Here is a 16,872-nt window from a genome sequence, read left to right as displayed (position 1 = left end):
CCCGCCACCCCCACCGGTGATAGAAACCCACAATGCGATCAAAGAAAATGAGAGCCAGAATTCGGATTCTGGGGGAGTTGAATCCCGGCAAGAAGGTAAAATTTTTATTGGGAATTTACCCAATTGGATAAAGAAGAACGAGGTGGCCGAGTTTTTCCGGCAGTTCGGGCCGATAAAGAGCGTGATTCTGATAAAGGGTCACGGCGAAACGGAGAGAAATGCGGGTTTCGGGTTCGTGATATATGGGGGTACTGATGTTATGGCGGCCAAGTCGGCCATGAAGGCCGTGGAGTTTGATGGGGTGGAGTTTCATGGGAGGGTGTTGACTGTGAGGTTGGATGATGGGAGGAGATTGAAGGTGAAATCGGAAGAGAGGGCGCGGTACTTGGAGGGTTTCGACGGGGTAGAGTATCGGTCCAAGTGGCACGAGGAGAGGGAGAGCTCACGGAGGAGCTTCCGGGAGGTTCTGGATTCTGAGCCGGAGAATTGGCAGGCGGTCGTGCAGTCCTTTGAGAGAGTTAAGAAGGTATAGCTTATAAGCACCCCTCCTTCATATGTGTTTTCCTCTAAATATGTATAGCTTATAAGTTATAAACACCCTTTATTCATGTGTTTTGCTAATGATGTTACATTTGAGGTTTCTTTGATAAATTTTGAGTTTGATAAAGAGTAAGATGATCTATTAGGAAAGGAGGATAAATTCTTTTAGAAATGTGTGGAAATAAATAAGTGTTGAGGCACTTGTAGTTGCATTGATGGTACTGTAAGTATGCACAGGTTGGGATTAAGGATTGTATTGATTCATAGCATGGCACTTGTAGTGCTCTCTGACAGCTACTGGGATGAGTTGGGATAAATCGTTGAACATTATTTTGGGTTGGTGTGAGACTTTTTTAGTTTGGCTGTGATCAGGTTCGGGATTGCCTGTTTCACGCTCTTAATACTGATGTTGTTGACTGTCTGGTTGCAATCAGATAGCCAGGTTTTACTAGCATTTTGTGTGGCCTACTCTGTATGCAATTGGATATATTTTGTGTGGCCTAAATATTTTATAATATTTAGGTTATTCACATGTATAAAATAAAAAGAAGGCTGTTGTTTTACTGGAAGAGAATGTATTTGATAGTTTTATTTAGTGCAAGCCTTCTAGTAGCTTGTTTTTAACCTGTATTTGTAACACGTTATTAACAAGTTTGGAAGTTGATTGATTGATCAAATATAGATTTCACCGCTTATTTACAAAATTCCACCACTCAAGTTCTCAGATTAATGCAAGATAGTTCTCTATGCGTTGATCTGTATAGAAATAAGCTTTTCTTTTACATATTCATTCAAGGACTGTACTGTATAGTTGAAGAATCAGGTTTTAGGTTTCTCCAGTTTCAAAATGTTTGTTATATGTTTCTCTTGCTGCTGATAATAAATTGCAGTATGGACAAGATGCTTGCCTTCAGCGACACACCACTCATTTAAAAATACAATTAGGAAAGAAAAAAGATTACACTAGGGCACACATGCCTTGCCTTAACCAAAATTCTCATTGACAAATCGCTTGTTGTTTGAGGACAATGGCACACATATATATAGGCTCTTGGATTTTGCTAATAAGTTACTATGGGACGTATAACCTTAGTGTTTGAATTCCAAAGAGGATTTTTCTTCTCTGGCCATGCAATGGCTGCACCATCATTCTGCATAGTTAAATTCATATTATTATTAAAAAGCAGGAAAAAAGTGTTAGAGAATAATTTTTTTTTTTTTTGATAAGTAAGTAACTGATATTATTAAAAGCGTGAGGCGCCCCAAAGTACACTGAAAGTATACAAATAGGATCACCTAACTAGAAGGGGAAAAGCGTACAAGGAAATCATCATAGCTAATCGAAATCGGAAAAACATATGCTACAGTCCAGAGGTAGAGAGTATGGAAACAATAGGCTAAAGTGTCCTCGAAAGACCTCTCCACATCCTCGAAAAAACCTATTATTTCTCTCTCTCCATATACACCAAAAAAAGCAAATAGACACCATCTTCCAGACTGCAGCACTCCCCCCTCTTCCTGCAGACCACCAACAGGCTAGTGTTAGAGAATAATAAATATATAAAAGGTAAAATAAAAAAGGAATGTCAAAGAAAAAATGCTGATGCTTGAGCACCTCACAGTATTTTAGGACACTACCGTGGTTTTTTTTTTTTTGGTGTTATTTAGTTTTGCTCTATAAATTAAATGGTCTGGTGTTATACCTAAGTAATTTGATCACTGCTGGTCATCAAATTTTGGTTTTCCTATATAACTCTAGTCATATTTTCGAATTGAAATAGTGAAAATTAGAGTTAGTAGACTACTTAAACTCATAACTTGTCAATCCTAAAAATATAAATATGGTTGAAATCTTTGATAAGTTAGATATGTCCCTATTTAATTAGATATATATAAAAAAAAGGATATGTCCTTAAGTTAAAATATAGAATTGGAACTACCTAATATTGCTAAAACTATTTCGTTATCATCATATTCTAGCACGAAAATGTTCCCAAAATGTGAATTATGTAAATAGTCGTTGGAGCAAATGGCATCTAGTGCCCCATAAAGAAGAGGTGGGCAGGTCATGAGTTCAATCTTAGATAGGGGCATGAAGTTTACCTATATTTATAGTTTCCCTTACACGATCAATTTCATTTTAATTAGTTTGTAATTTTTTGTTGTCAAAAAGCATAGTCTTATCTTAACTATATCTAAGGAGACTTTTGAAAGTAGACTCAAAGAGCTATTACTTGAATTGAAATGCTATAAAAAAGTATGTTTTTATTTATATCTAATATAAACAAGCTTGTAGAAAAGAAATCAATAAACAGGTGTTGAATTAGCAGTGTTCTGTTTTAGTAGAGTATAGGCCAACAAAATTAGGGGTGTAAACGAGCTGAGCTTGGGCGAGCTTTGCTTGTCCAAGCTTGGCTCGTTTTAATTCTATTCGAGACCGAGCTCAAGGACGAGCTAAAAAAGTGAGCTCGAGCTCGGCTCGCATATTAAACGAACCGAGTCAAGCTGGCTTGGCAATTAGCTCAAATATTAAATAATTTTTTTTACAAAAAGCCGGCTTGTGCATGTGTAAGCAATTAGCCAGCTATTGGCTTGCACCTAACCTGCTACTACAGCGGGTGCGCCAAACTCTTATTTGTCAATTGCTCTATGTGCCTCCTTTTTATAGATAGGTAAGGGTGGGAGTGAGCTTAGTTTTAGCGATGTGGGACAAAAGTCTGCATTGTGTTTTTTGAAAAGGCTGGACAAACACAAGGGAAAGTGGGACTTTGACCCGTATTGGGCACTTTAACCATGTGGGAGGTTGGACTTGGATTCTTGGCATGGAGATGAACATGTGGGAGGAGTTTGGATCCTTTTGGCATTGAGATACTCATCCAGTGTGGGACACTCTTCCATGAATTAGAAAATAACTCATTAGTGGAGCAAAAAAATCACATGAGCAACTATTAGAAACAAAAAAAAAAAAAAAATCATTCACATTTAATATTAAAAATCATATGAACAATTATACATGGTGGGACATTCTTCCTATGAAGCAATTATACATGATATAATACATAATATATTTATAACATATTGTTATATATATATACGAGTCGAGCTGAGCTTATACGAGCCAATCTCGAGTTCGCTCATGAGCGGCTTCGCTCGCTTACACCCCTAAACAGAACTCAAAAGCTCCTAAATAGATAAGATTTCTGTCTTTTTCAAACAAGTATTAAAATGTATTTCTGATTAATGAATTTTAAAAAAGTGATACTAATTACCTTTTTGAGATTGTGGTCCCATGCATAATGCAAACACACCTATTGTGTTGAACTTATCCATGGAATGATTACTAATAAAAAGACATCTATGGATTGATTGCTTTAGTGTCATTAAAAGTGTGCAAACAATCATAGATGGAACTGTATGTTTGCATTATGGATTGATTGGCCCAAGTGATGGAGGCCTTGGTCTTAAGGTTTGCTCCCTTCAAGGTCCAAGGTTCAACACTTTGTGGGTGCAAACAATCTCTTAGGGCCACACTCCCGGTGAAAAGCCAGCAATTTAACCAGTTCCGTGTAGGGAAACTTCCGAGAGTGTGGTAGATCGGGGTTTACATTGCTGGGGTGGGTCCGAAGAGTCTTGTCATGGAGAGGTTCCCCAACATCAAAAAAAAAAAAGTGTTTATTTTATATCTAATATTAAAAAAATTTCTTGAAAAAAAATCAATAAAGTGTTTTTGAATTAGTATGTTCTGTTTTAAAAGAGTAATAAGGGCCACAATTAAAAATAGATAAGGTTGTTATTATTCTTTTTCAAAAATGTATTACTAATTAAGGAATTTGAAAAAAAAAATTATACTAATTATTGTTTAGATTGTTTTCCCATGCATGACACACAAACACCTACCATGTGAGGCTTATTCATGGAATGGTTACTTAAAAAAAATCCATGGAATGATTGCTCTTAGTTTCAAGAAAAAATGATAATAACCTTAAATGAATCATTGGCTAGTTGGAGAGGCTGGTTTGATAGTCATTGTAATTTAGAATCCTGGAGGATGACTCCCCATTGCATAATGTGGTATATCTTGAGAGAACACAATTCTTGAAATTTTGAAAATTGTGAGAGAACAGTGGTAGAGTAAAAAGATATATTGTTCAAAATACTTTGTGGGTGGATAGTTGCTATCAATATTCCTTGCTTTTCTAATTTCTTAGAATTTCTGTATTTGTGTTCTTCTTCCTAAGTGGGTTGTATACTCACTATGTACTTGGGTTGCGCCCCCTTTACACTTTTAATAAGATTGATTTACCTTTTTTTTTTTTTTTTTTAAAAAGTCATGTGCATGAATATGATTGTTTCGTCTTTTGTTTTTCTTATTCATATCAGCCTTCTAGAAGAGAGTATGGGTTGATGGTGACTTATTATGCAAGGCGTGGGGATATGTATCGTGCGCGTGAAACATTTGAGAGCATGCGAGCGAGAGGAATAGAGCCAACTTCACACGTCTACACGAGGTATCAATTGTGATTCAATATTCTATGTTCAACTTTGAATGTTTTTGACAAAACATGTGAATTTGGCCACCTTTGAGTTTCTTGATTTTTTAAGCTGATGGCCATTTTTCTAGGATGCAATCGATGTGTACTATTTGGGTAATGCAGATTATGTCCACTCAGAGATCCCACTAGAAGACTTGCACCCTAGTACAACCAAATGCTTTTATCCACAAAACACAACAGAACTTCTTGAATTCAGGACATATACATATTTGGCTTACTGTTATGACATAATAGTGATTAAGATTATTTTTTAGTAGATCTAATAAAATGTATATAATTTTTAATTTGTTTTCCTTAGTTTTTGGGTTATGTATTTTTAATCCTTTTCTTTCAACATTAAAGCTTGTTTATTTCATGCAGCCTTATTCATGCTTATGCAGTTGGTAGAGACATGGAAGAAGCATTATCTTGTGTCAGGAAAATGAAGGATGAGGGCATCGAAATGACTCTGGTGACTTACAGTATTATTGTTGGGGGATTTGCAAAAATTGGCAATGCTGAGTAAGTAAACCACATGCTTCTCTTTAGTGCCTTCTTCAACCAACCCTCCATTTCCCAAGCCCCCTTCCTAAAAAAATAAATAAATCCAGTTGTACTAATTCTTAGAAAGTACCTTTTGGTTGGTACTCCTAAGCTTTCCAAATTTCATTATTTCCCGTAGTCACTAATTTTTTTCTCTTTTTGGTTCTTCCTTTTGATGCAATATATTTGAGGAATGCAGTTGCGGCTTTTTTGAAATTAAGCTATTTTCACAACCAAAAAGAAAAAAGGAAATGTTTGTCAAAGTGATGTGAGTGGTGGCATGCAATGACGTTATTGTTGAGTAGCAGAATTGTGTCACCTTTGAAAAACGTTGCAAATTTTACAAAAAGCAAGGATTCTCTGGAACTATTAGACTGTCTAGAACTATTTAGTTTCAAACTTTGCAATAACCAACGTTCCAAACCCAATTCTTAAATGTAATATGTAATATGTTACATAAAGCAAGGATTGAAGTGAAGCGAAGCCCTTATAAAGTAGAAACACTTTGCAAATTTTACAATTGATGAGGAAGAAATAAATGTGTCATTGTGTTGCTTACACTTTACTGGTTGCACTCACCTTGATTGAAGCAGAATGCTTCTGGTGTCGTACTGTGCTTTGTTTCTTACCTGCAACTAGGTGGAACTGTAAGACGCTAGGGTTTTAATCCATTTTGTTTCTAGTGCATGAATTTGAATTGGTTGTATCAATAAAGTGATGTGGTGATTTTGTATCTCTATGATCTAACATTATTTGATGTTGTTTTCGGAAGAGCTGCAGATCACTGGTTTGAGGAGGCCAAAGAGAGACATACAAGTCTGAATGCAATCATTTATGGAAATATTATATATGCTCACTGGTGAGTGTTCTAACAAATCAATTTTAGGTTCATTGTATTTTTCTTGGTTATTTTCTAGGTTTGAAGTCTATGTTTAACAAATCATGTTCTACAAATTGACAGATGCAAAATTTATTAACTCTATATTGAAATTCTTTTTCTACTTTTCACCCAGTGGGTTGAATCCATGACCTCACCCTCCACCCTATTCTTTTAGGAGGAGAGGTGCTATTTGAGCTAGAACCCATTGGCAATTTGCACAACATTCTCTTTTGTAGGTTTTCTTCAATACGATGTACGTAAATAAGATGCATGCCTAAAAGAATTCTTTGTTTCCAATTTCATGATGTTTTGTATCTGTTGTTTTAAAATTTTCAGCCAAACTTGCAATATGGATCGAGCTGAGGCATTGGTGAGGGAGATGGAAGAATCGGGTATTGATGCACCTATTGATATATATCATACCATGATGGATGGTTATACAATAAGTGGCAATGAAAATAAATGTCTGGTTGTGTTTGACCGACTCAAGGTATATGTGATAATAGTTTTTCTTGCCTGGGGTGGTGGGCCTGTTCATGCATGCATACATATTTGTGTTTGTCTGCATGTGTGTTTGCCGTTGTCATATTTTGTAACTGGATTTTCTTTTTTTCTTTTTGGTTATTTTTTATTTGTCTAAAAGAATTATGCTTTCAAAATAAAATGAAGGCAAAACTGATGCAGTGGAAATTATTTCGATCTTCTTTGGAAACCTAGGTTCCTCAATGGGAAAAGGAAAAACCTCTTCTTGGATATTGAAATAAGTAAAACCCTATCTTGAAGAAACTAACAAGTCAAACACATTTTCTTGATATAATAATAATAACAGTATCCATTACGATGCTGTGATAACCTCTTTTTCAAGGGGACTAAGCCTAAAACCCTAGCAACACAAAATATAGCTTTAATTAAATCTTGTTCTACCCGCAAGCATCATTTTAACTAAAACTAATATATGGATTTTGGAAAAGAAACCGAGTTAAAAAAATCCTTTGCGAACCTAAGCTCATTGCATCAAGATCGACGTACTTAAAGGCACCAAGCATGTGGAGCTCAAGGTCTAGAAACTACTCCACAGAATCTGTGCTTAATTTAACCTATAAATTAAAAGTGAGGACTGAGATGATTCAAAGGTTCTTGAAAGGCTAGTGACATAGAACAGTGTTCTGAAACCAAAGTATCCTTGGACAGCATTAGTAGTCTAGAGAATGCTGCCTATGGGTCATTACACGGAGGGATAAAGCTTGGAAGAACTTTTTCCTGCTTTAGTTATAAAAGGCGGAAGAGTGAATCAAGAGGTCATAATCCTAATTTTGGAGTGAAAAGGATGATTCGATGGCATCAAATGTCACTGGAAATTGAAAACTTAATTGTTGGGGAAATCTGGAGAACAACTATTTTGGTGCAATGAAGAGGAAAAGATATCCATGCAAATGTGTGGGTGACACTACTGAGAAAAAGGTGATGGAGAGTTGACTAAGATGGTATCTAATCTCATTTGCTCCTTAGCTTCCATCTCTTACTGTCAATGTTGCCCAGTAGAGTGCTTTTGCCATTGGTGTTCTTTCCAATCTCTATGCATTTCACCGCTCCACTGAGAAAAAGGTGATGTTGCCTAAGATGGTCTACCAATGTGCAATGAAGACTGGTGGCCACACAAGTGAGGAAGATTGACATGATTCAAGCTGAAGGAGTAAAAAGGGTTAGAGGGAGCGTAAAAATAACATGGCTAGGGATAGTGAAGAACGATTGATGAATAGAGAGGGATTGGAGACTGCAGCCTTCAGTAGGATAGCATGTGGAGCAAAGACACATGTTTCCCAACTAGTTGATGAAGGATTCATATCAACCTAAATCAATTAGTTATGTGCTAGGTTTTGTTAAGTTTTGTTTTTCTTTTTTTCCTTTTTTCTCTCCCAACTAAATGGACACCAATCATGTATCATACGTGATTGGATCTGTGACTTGACACTTCATCCCTTATTTATGGGGGAGGTTTAGTTAAGTGTCAGGATGAAGACTTAATGATTGCGTTGTAGAAGTGAGATTCTATGTTAAAATCTTAAAGAAATTAAGGGCTGGTTTAGGAATTTTTTAAAGAAGAAAAATGAAAAAGATTTGTGAGGCATGACGCCTAGATTCTTGTAGCTAGTGCATTGTAACAAGGGTTGAACAACTTGAACTTGCAATCCCAAGGGCCACTACTGAAAGTTTCTCTTAAATATTGATCTTCAAATGGGACATCATAGCTACTAAAAGTTTCTCTTAAATAATGATCTTCATTGATTTGAGATGGTTAGATTGATGTATGTAGGATACTTGAAGGGCCACTATTGCTGCCTATATTCGGAAAAGATTGAAGTTACTAAAATTTCCTTAATCTTAGAAATATTGAAAGTAAAGTATATCAAAACCAGCAGGTTACTAAAATTAAGAAACTCAAATAGTAAGAACCGAAGTAGCCTTCATTATGAGGTTTCTCTGTTTGAATTTTTTCCTTGTCTTGCCTTGAAACCTTCAAGACATAGTTTTCAAGCTGGTAAAGTACTATGAAATTTACTGTCTGTAGTTTATAACTTATCTAGTGTCTTCTCTTTACGCTAACACGCAAACTGTGATGTAGGAATGTGGCTTTACACCTTCAGTTATCAGTTACGGATGTCTCATCAATCTTTACACTAAGGTATAACTATTTTTTCCTTTCACATTAAACTGTAATGAGGCATATGTTGTCTTCTTTTTTAAATGTTGCTCTCCTTTTTGTTTGTGAGAAACACAAATTCTGTCTTCTAAGTATTAATTGACTGGCTGTGGTTTTCATCTATTTTCTTCTCTGGTGTCTTTTTTTCCGTTCTCTCTCGCTCTCTCTCTCTCTTTTTATTTTTTTATTTTTTATTTTTTTTATTTTTAATTTATTTAATTTACTTTTTTTAATTGTAAACATTTTAATCTCGTTTTTTTTTACCTGGTTGAGGAACAATGTATCTAGAGCATAACCATATGGTTGACATGAGGGCTTGGAGGTGGATGAATGGAAAGGTAACATAGGATAGAGCTGTAAATGATGTCACCTTTGGGATGTCATTTCATGTAGTTGTGTTGGCACGGGGGCAGCATAACTTGTGGCAGGACTGGAAAATTTTGCTTGAATTCTTTTGGCCATGTTTTAGAAGAACCAAATTGGCGGCAATATTGAGAGAATTTTGCTTGACTTCTTTTGGTCATGTGCCAGAAGAACCAAATTTCTGAATAATATGGTTGAACTTTGATGCCAAAATAACCCTTACCTTAATCAACGTACCTTATCTCTATTGAATCCAGCTGACTATTTTTCAGCCATATGTGGTGTTATATACTTAAAATCTCATTATCAATTGCAGCTCATTGATAATGATATCCTTGGGAAAGGAATCCGAGTGTTGCTTAGCGAGATGTGCCTTAGTGCTTAATATGGAACATCTAGAATGGTGTGTTAAAGAATGTTAAGAGTTTCATGCTTAAGCTCAAGACTCTTTCTTAGTTTGTCATTGCTTGTTTACTGGTTCATCCTTAATTTGTTTCTTCTTTGTCCTTATGGGACCTTTTATATAATTGATCTTAGGGTGTGAGTAAATCTCTTTAGGCCTGGGGCTTTTTGTAGAAATCCAAGTGTTTGGGCTTTGGCTCTTCTTTCCACTGTTTAATAGATCTTTTCTTTGTCTTTCAAAATAAATAAATAAAATTAAGAATCGACCCCCCCACCCCCCAAAAAAATGGAAAAAAATGAAGGGCAATATAGATAGTTCAATGTATCATGATGTGCTGGGATTGAATCATTCATGATATCTTGACTTTAATATGGATAAAACCCATTCAGTATGCATTTCTTGATGTTATTTTGTTCAAATTTACTTTTTACATCTTTACCTTCTATGGACACTTATAAAACAAAATGCTACATTTTCTATTTTTGATATTATTCTACCTGAAGTATATGTAGGAGGATTTGACCTATATACTAAGGGTGCAGAAGATTTGGGCAGAAGTCCTTTCTAGTACTTTTGCCCTGCTAGTTGGGCTCATTAATCCAATCTAAAGGGGAACCCCTTCCTCTACTACCTTGCTGTCCATGTTATAAACATTGTAAGCGAAATATGCTATTATATGTACCTAAAAGGGTGATTGAGTTGTTAAGTTTTGAGCAAGGAGTTGGGTAGTCGTTCCGGTTTAGCCGTTTGGAGGATGTCTCCTTTGTGCTTAATGTGGAGTATTTGGACAGAGTAGAATGCAAGTTGTTTTGAAGATGGTGAGAGGCTGATGGAAGAGCCCAAGAACATCTTGGTTAATTCACTTTATATATGGACCGGGGCGCATAATATTTTCCATTTTTCTAACTTTTCTTATTTTGTGGATTTTTGTGCTTCTTTTAATACTTAAAGGGGGTTACTTTTTGTATACATCCTGCGTACTAGGATTGTGCACTCTGCACTTATTAATGATATGTATTAATTATCAAAAAAAAAAGTACCTAGAACGGAAGGGGAGAAAGCATTACATGAGGAAAATACAAGGAAGTTTTCATAATGAAGCAAAGCAAGCCAAATATACATTTTACCTGATTGTTGTGTCCTACATGTCATTAGCAGACTCCTATTTGAGTTGAGTTAACCTATATTTCTGTGATTCCATGGAGGCAAGACTGTTGATATTCCTCATATGTGGTTGCTTCACTCACACACACACAACACATGGAGATCTATATATAAATGTATGAATATATTTAATAGCTTATTGATTACTTATCAAAAAAAAAAAAAAAAAGAATATATCTAATAGCTTATGGGTATTGTCTGGTGCAATGGTGAAGTCTTGGATTGTCAAATGCAAGTGCAGAGGTTTGATTTTGGAGAGCTCACTTCCTGCAAAAATGCTGAAGGTTTAAACCGTATACAAGACATTGTCCTAGGACCCCACTTTGGTCGAATCAACACTGGCTAGTAACCCCTAGGTCCCCTACATTGAAATAGGTTAAAAGTTTGTAAAATCGCTGATGATTCTTGGTTCTATTTTTAAGATGTTATGAAAATTATTGCGCTTACAATTACTACATGTTCTCATTATCAACTTGGTATATCTGGTCTTCTTTACAATTGATGCTCAAACAAAAATGTCATGTTTCACTATTTCAGATTGGGAAAGTTTCTAAAGCCCTGGAGGTTAGCAAAATGATGGAATCAGCTGGCATAAAACATAATATGAAGACCTACTCCATGTTGATTAATGGATTTTTAAAGCTAAAAGATTGGGCTAATGCATTTGCAATTTTTGAAGATCTGGTTAAGGATGGTCTGAAACTTGATGTAGTGCTCTACAATAACATCATTAGAGCATTCTGTGGGATGGGTAACATGGATCGTGCCATCCGTACTGTCAGGGAGATGCAGAAGGAGAGGCATAGGCCTACCACCCGTACATTTATGCCCATCATTCATGGTTTCGCAAGAGCAGGAGAAATGAGGAAAGCCCTGGAAGTGTTTGATATGATGAGGATGAGTGGATGCATTCCGACCGTGCATACTTTCAATGCTCTGATACTTGGCCTTGTTGAGAAGCGTCAGGTAAATTGTGCTTGATAATAAAAAGAAAAAGTCAAAACAAAGTTCAAATAACATTGGTTGATATCTTAATTTATTTGTAATCTAGGATTGTTAAAGGAGCTTGTGATGCCTGCCTCCATGACCAAATTTAAGGCGCTAGGCACCTAGATAGGTTCTCATAACCATGTACTTTTTGCCTGTGGCTGGAATTTGATGACCTGTTAACTAGAAGTTTATTCTAAAATCTAGCCACTTATTCACCAAAAATAAAAATAAAAAATGTTGGGGGTGATTCATTGTTTCCTTTTTCCTTGTAAGATAATTATAGGTTTATTTATCTGTTTCTTTTTTCGTTTTGGCAATTTCATTTAACTCCTGCTGCTTTATATTATAGAAAGTTTCAAATGAGCTCTCCCTCTCTATCTCTCTGTTGTAGTACTTCACTATGCATGATATGGTGTTTTAGTTTATTGTCTCCTGTCATTTATGCTAAGGATGCAGTGCTCTTTTGTGCAATTGCCCATTAGCTATTACTTTATTCCAACTAATGTTGAGATCCCTAACATGCATTATTGGTCTCCTAAGTAGGTGAGAACTTAAGGTGAAATACAAGCACTTTTTTTTTTCTTTTTTTCTAATTTTGACGTGGAACTTGGAACATAATTTTTCTGGTCCTTTTTGGACTGTCTTGTGTAGTTTTTTTTTTTTTTTTTTTTCATCAAAATAAAAGTTCGATGGGTGAAATTGAGAGTTTTTGAACTTTGTGGGGTCTTCTCAAAACGTGTGGAAGTTCAGGAGGCCTTTTTGAAGTTTTATCTTTTTTTAAATATTTAGAAGCGTGTATTGATTTTTCTCAAATTTTATTTTTCTTTCTTGCTTGAATCTTATTTTTGGTTTGCTTCATTATGCACCCATTCTCTTCAAAGGCAATTCTATTTACCATGTGTTTCTTGCAGTTGGAGAAGGCTGTTGAAATATTAGATGAGATGGCACTAGCAGGCGTACGTCCAAATGAGCATACATACACAAATATCATGCATGGTTATGCATCATTGGGAGATACTGGAAAAGCATTCGAGTATTTTACTAAATTGAGGAATGAAGGGTTGGAGCTTGACGTTTATACATATGAGGCATTGCTGAAGGCATGTTGCAAGTCAGGCAGAATGCAGAGTGCTTTAGCAGTAACAAAAGAAATGAGTGCTCAAAAGATTCCGAAAAACACCTTTGTGTACAACATATTAATTGATGGGTATGAATTGTCTATAACCTTGGAAGTGCAACAGTATACTCATAATTTTCACTTTAATCTCTCTTTCATTGGACTTAATTTTTCTAATTTATTCTTCAGGATATATGTTCAACTTATTTGATCATTTTATTTTATCATAATAGTAATTAAAGGTTTAATTCACTCTTTATTATATGCTTAAACTTTTTGGGTAAGTAGTGATTTGATATGGTATTAAGGTAAAAATCCTAATTTCAAACCTTAGCTCCACGGTTTACTCCCTATTTCAGTTAAGTATTTCATATGTTGGGTTTCACTTGTTAATGAGGAGTTTGAGTCCACATGCAAGGAAGTGTTACATATTTTGATTGATTAAATTCATCATTTCATATAAGTTTAAGCTTTTGAGATAAGTAAAGTTTTAACGATTTTAATATTCTTTTTAGTTTGTTGTTTTGTGTGTTTGCTTTTTTGGTGCTTGTGATAATTTTGTTGTTTCCCCACGTAGATGGGCTCGAAGAGGTGATGTTTGGGAGGCTGCAGATCTGATGCAACAAATGAAACGGGAAGGGGTTCAACCTGATATCCATACTTACACATCGTTCGTAAATGCTTGTTGCAAGGCTGGAGACATGCAGGTATGCTCATCATCCATTACTGTCTGTTTCCCATCAAATTATCGGTAAAGAGCAGTTACTAGGGGCAGTTGGAAACCCATGAGACAGAAAAAAAAAAAAAATTATTTTAATTTGTGAAGCATGTGGTATGAGTTCACTATGTTATTCTGTAGTTCATTTATTGTTTTTGGACACTTAATGGTAGTAATCTCACTTTGGATTTTGTTGGGTGGAGATGAAAAATCTTCTTCCACAAAGCATTACGAATAACTTAATTTCCTTCTTAATCAGTGCTTTAGAGAGTGCTTTTTGTTGCTTGTAGTCTTTAGGATTTCGCTGCAAACCAAATTTTTATTTGTCAGGCCACATTGTATCTCTTGCTATGTCATACAAATGATGGTTTTATTCCATAGAATGGAATCTTGCCTGTTTTGTGTTAGACGATCAACGAGCTCTACTTAAATGACAATTCCTTGATGGAGGGTGAAGTTGTGGATTCAAAGACCTAGTAGTAGGTACATGTGTATCTTACCAATGAAAAGAAGAAATGCCAGAAAATGTTGGAACATAAAAGAAATAATTTCAGTTGTCTTGTCTGAGAATCCTTTCAGCAAAAGATCTCATTTTTATAACACGAATCGGTTGTTTTTCTTGTTCGGTTGCTGACATTGTTTCAGCTAGAAAAATCATAGTTTTAGATGGTGCAGGAACTCTAAAATTGAATGATTTTATTTCAATTTTCATGCCTCAGTCGCAGTTCCATCTTATAATTGGAATATTTCTTATTTTCCAGAGAGCTATGCAAACAATTAAGGAAATGGAAGCTTTAGGGGTGAAGCCAAATCTTAAAACCTACACCACATTAATACATGGTTGGGCACGTGCTTCTCTTCCAGAGAAGGCTTTGAGATGCTTCGAGCAGATGAAGTCGGCTGGATTGAAGCCGGACAAAGCTGTATATCATTGCCTGATGACATCTCTGCTGTCAAGGGCTACTGTTGCTGAAGCTTACATTTATTCTGGAGTTTTATCTATTTGTAGAGAGATGGTAGAATGCGGGTTGACTTTTGATATGGGGACAGCGGTTCACTGGTCGAAGTGCTTACGCAAGATTGAGAGGACAGGTGGGGAGCTTACAGAAGCCTTGCAGAAGACCTTTCCTCCTGATTGGAACTCGCGGCATACTTCAGATGTTAATTCCAATATAGACACCGATGATGAATCCGACAATAGTGACGACGACAACGTGTATTTCACTGGTAGAACTGACAGTGATGAGGATCATTATGATGTTGATGATGATTTGAGGCACAGATCATGGATTTAAACCATGTAGTTGAAGTTGTAGACAATGCATCTCATGCCTAGTGCACGCCTAAGATGATACAATTGATTGGTGTAGTTAGATCTGCTGTGAAAGCATTTTGAGTGATCAAGGATGCCTTAACCCCTATTTCCATGTTTGTTTGTACATAACAATTGATTTTTGGTCTCTAATTGATTCCAATACAAACAACTCACCCTTGGAATGTATCAAACAATTCAAAGTTTCATTGAAAATTTTCTGTGTAACTTTCATCTAAGAAAATTTGTTTGTGTTGGGACATTTTATCATCAAGCTCAAGGTGTGAGATAATTGGAGCAGTATACAAGTTCACTCTTGGGCAAGGGGAGGATTTCTGGAGGTCAAGTGGTGGATGGCAGGAATAGGATCCTCTCTCCAGTTCATTTGAGGATCCAGTTAGTTATAGTGGAAATGTATTTTTATCTTTTCACTTTTTGAGGGGACAAAAATTCTCCTCCACTATATATAACTAATTGGATATTCTCTGGTTTAAATGAACTGGAGAGGATCCTAATTCTGGATGGCATGAAGTAAGTTCTTTACTTTTAAGAGTATTTATTGTGGATTTTTTAGACCTTTTCTTATAGATTGTTTCCATGTTTTGATAGGAATGGGGGGTAGGATTACAAGAAGGTAACATTGAATATGTTTTTCATTGCTTTCTTTCCAGGGAATTTCATCCCCATCAGCACTTAGTGAAGTCCCAAATTTATGGAGAAAGAACAGTATGCATAACTAGTTAACTACTATATGCCTTTTAATAATAATTTGGTTAAGCAAATTTGATCACCATGAATTAAAGTAATTAAATGTCTAATTCTGTACAATAACTTATAGATATTGTACGAATAGAAGACTTATGCTACATGTGACTATTTTATTAAAAAAATGAATAGTAGCCTTAAAAAAAAATAACAAAAAAAAAAAGATAAAATGAAATAACCTTAAAATAGCAACTAAAAGCATTCAACACCGGATACAAATTTCTTACAAATTAAGAATTCAAATTTGGGTGAAAATGTAGTTGTATCCGACTAGCTACTTTAGTTAAAAAAATTAGTGAGATGTTATAGTGCTCACCATATTGCAGCTCACTGAAAAAAAATAATAGTTATAATAAAAGATTTACTCTTGATAAGACATGTATATGACTTCCAAACGTAGGTGTTTTAAAAAAGAAATAATGTTTAAATAAAATAGTAAAAGTGGATAACTAAAATAGAGAATGAAATATGTGATTTGGAAAAGCAGAAAACTAAATTAAAAAAAAAAAAATCATTTGAAAAAAAAAAATCTTTTTTTTTCTTTGAGAAATGTGGTAAGTCTTAGGGGTGAAAAGTCGGTTAGTAAAATTCACTAATTGCCTATTCAATTAACAATTAATAACCCTAATAACCACTAACCACTTTTTAAAAGAAAAAAAATCAAAACGACGTCGTTTTTAAGGTAATACGATAATACCCTACTACATACGGCATCATTTCAATATAGATTCCTTCTTGAAGAGAGTGTTCTCACCATGCTATATGCGATTACCCAACATACTGAGGTTATTTTGACCGATAATAGGTTTCACTCTTTTGATACATCAAAATAACCTACACTTCA

General features: G+C 35.3%; 1 protein-coding gene across 1 annotated transcript; it reads left to right on the top strand.

Annotated features, from left to right (window-relative positions):
- Window positions 1-4: 4 nt before the first annotated feature.
- LOC132174230 (pentatricopeptide repeat-containing protein At5g04810, chloroplastic) lies at window positions 5-15,530 on the top strand (the record flags this gene model as incomplete). Its single annotated transcript, XM_059585924.1, has 10 exons — window positions 5-526; window positions 4,921-5,048; window positions 5,454-5,594; window positions 6,388-6,474; window positions 6,832-6,985; window positions 9,119-9,178; window positions 11,664-12,092; window positions 13,028-13,323; window positions 13,811-13,940; window positions 14,713-15,530. Coding segments are annotated over 10 exons (2,481 nt in total), but the record flags the coding sequence as incomplete, so codon positions are not given.
- Window positions 15,531-16,872: the final 1,342 nt, after the last annotated feature.

Source organism: Corylus avellana, chromosome ca1, assembly GCF_901000735.1.
Source record: "Corylus avellana chromosome ca1, CavTom2PMs-1.0".
In the NCBI taxonomy this organism is placed as follows: Eukaryota; Viridiplantae; Streptophyta; class Magnoliopsida; order Fagales; family Betulaceae; genus Corylus; species Corylus avellana.
This window is presented reverse-complemented; position numbering and strand designations above follow the sequence as displayed.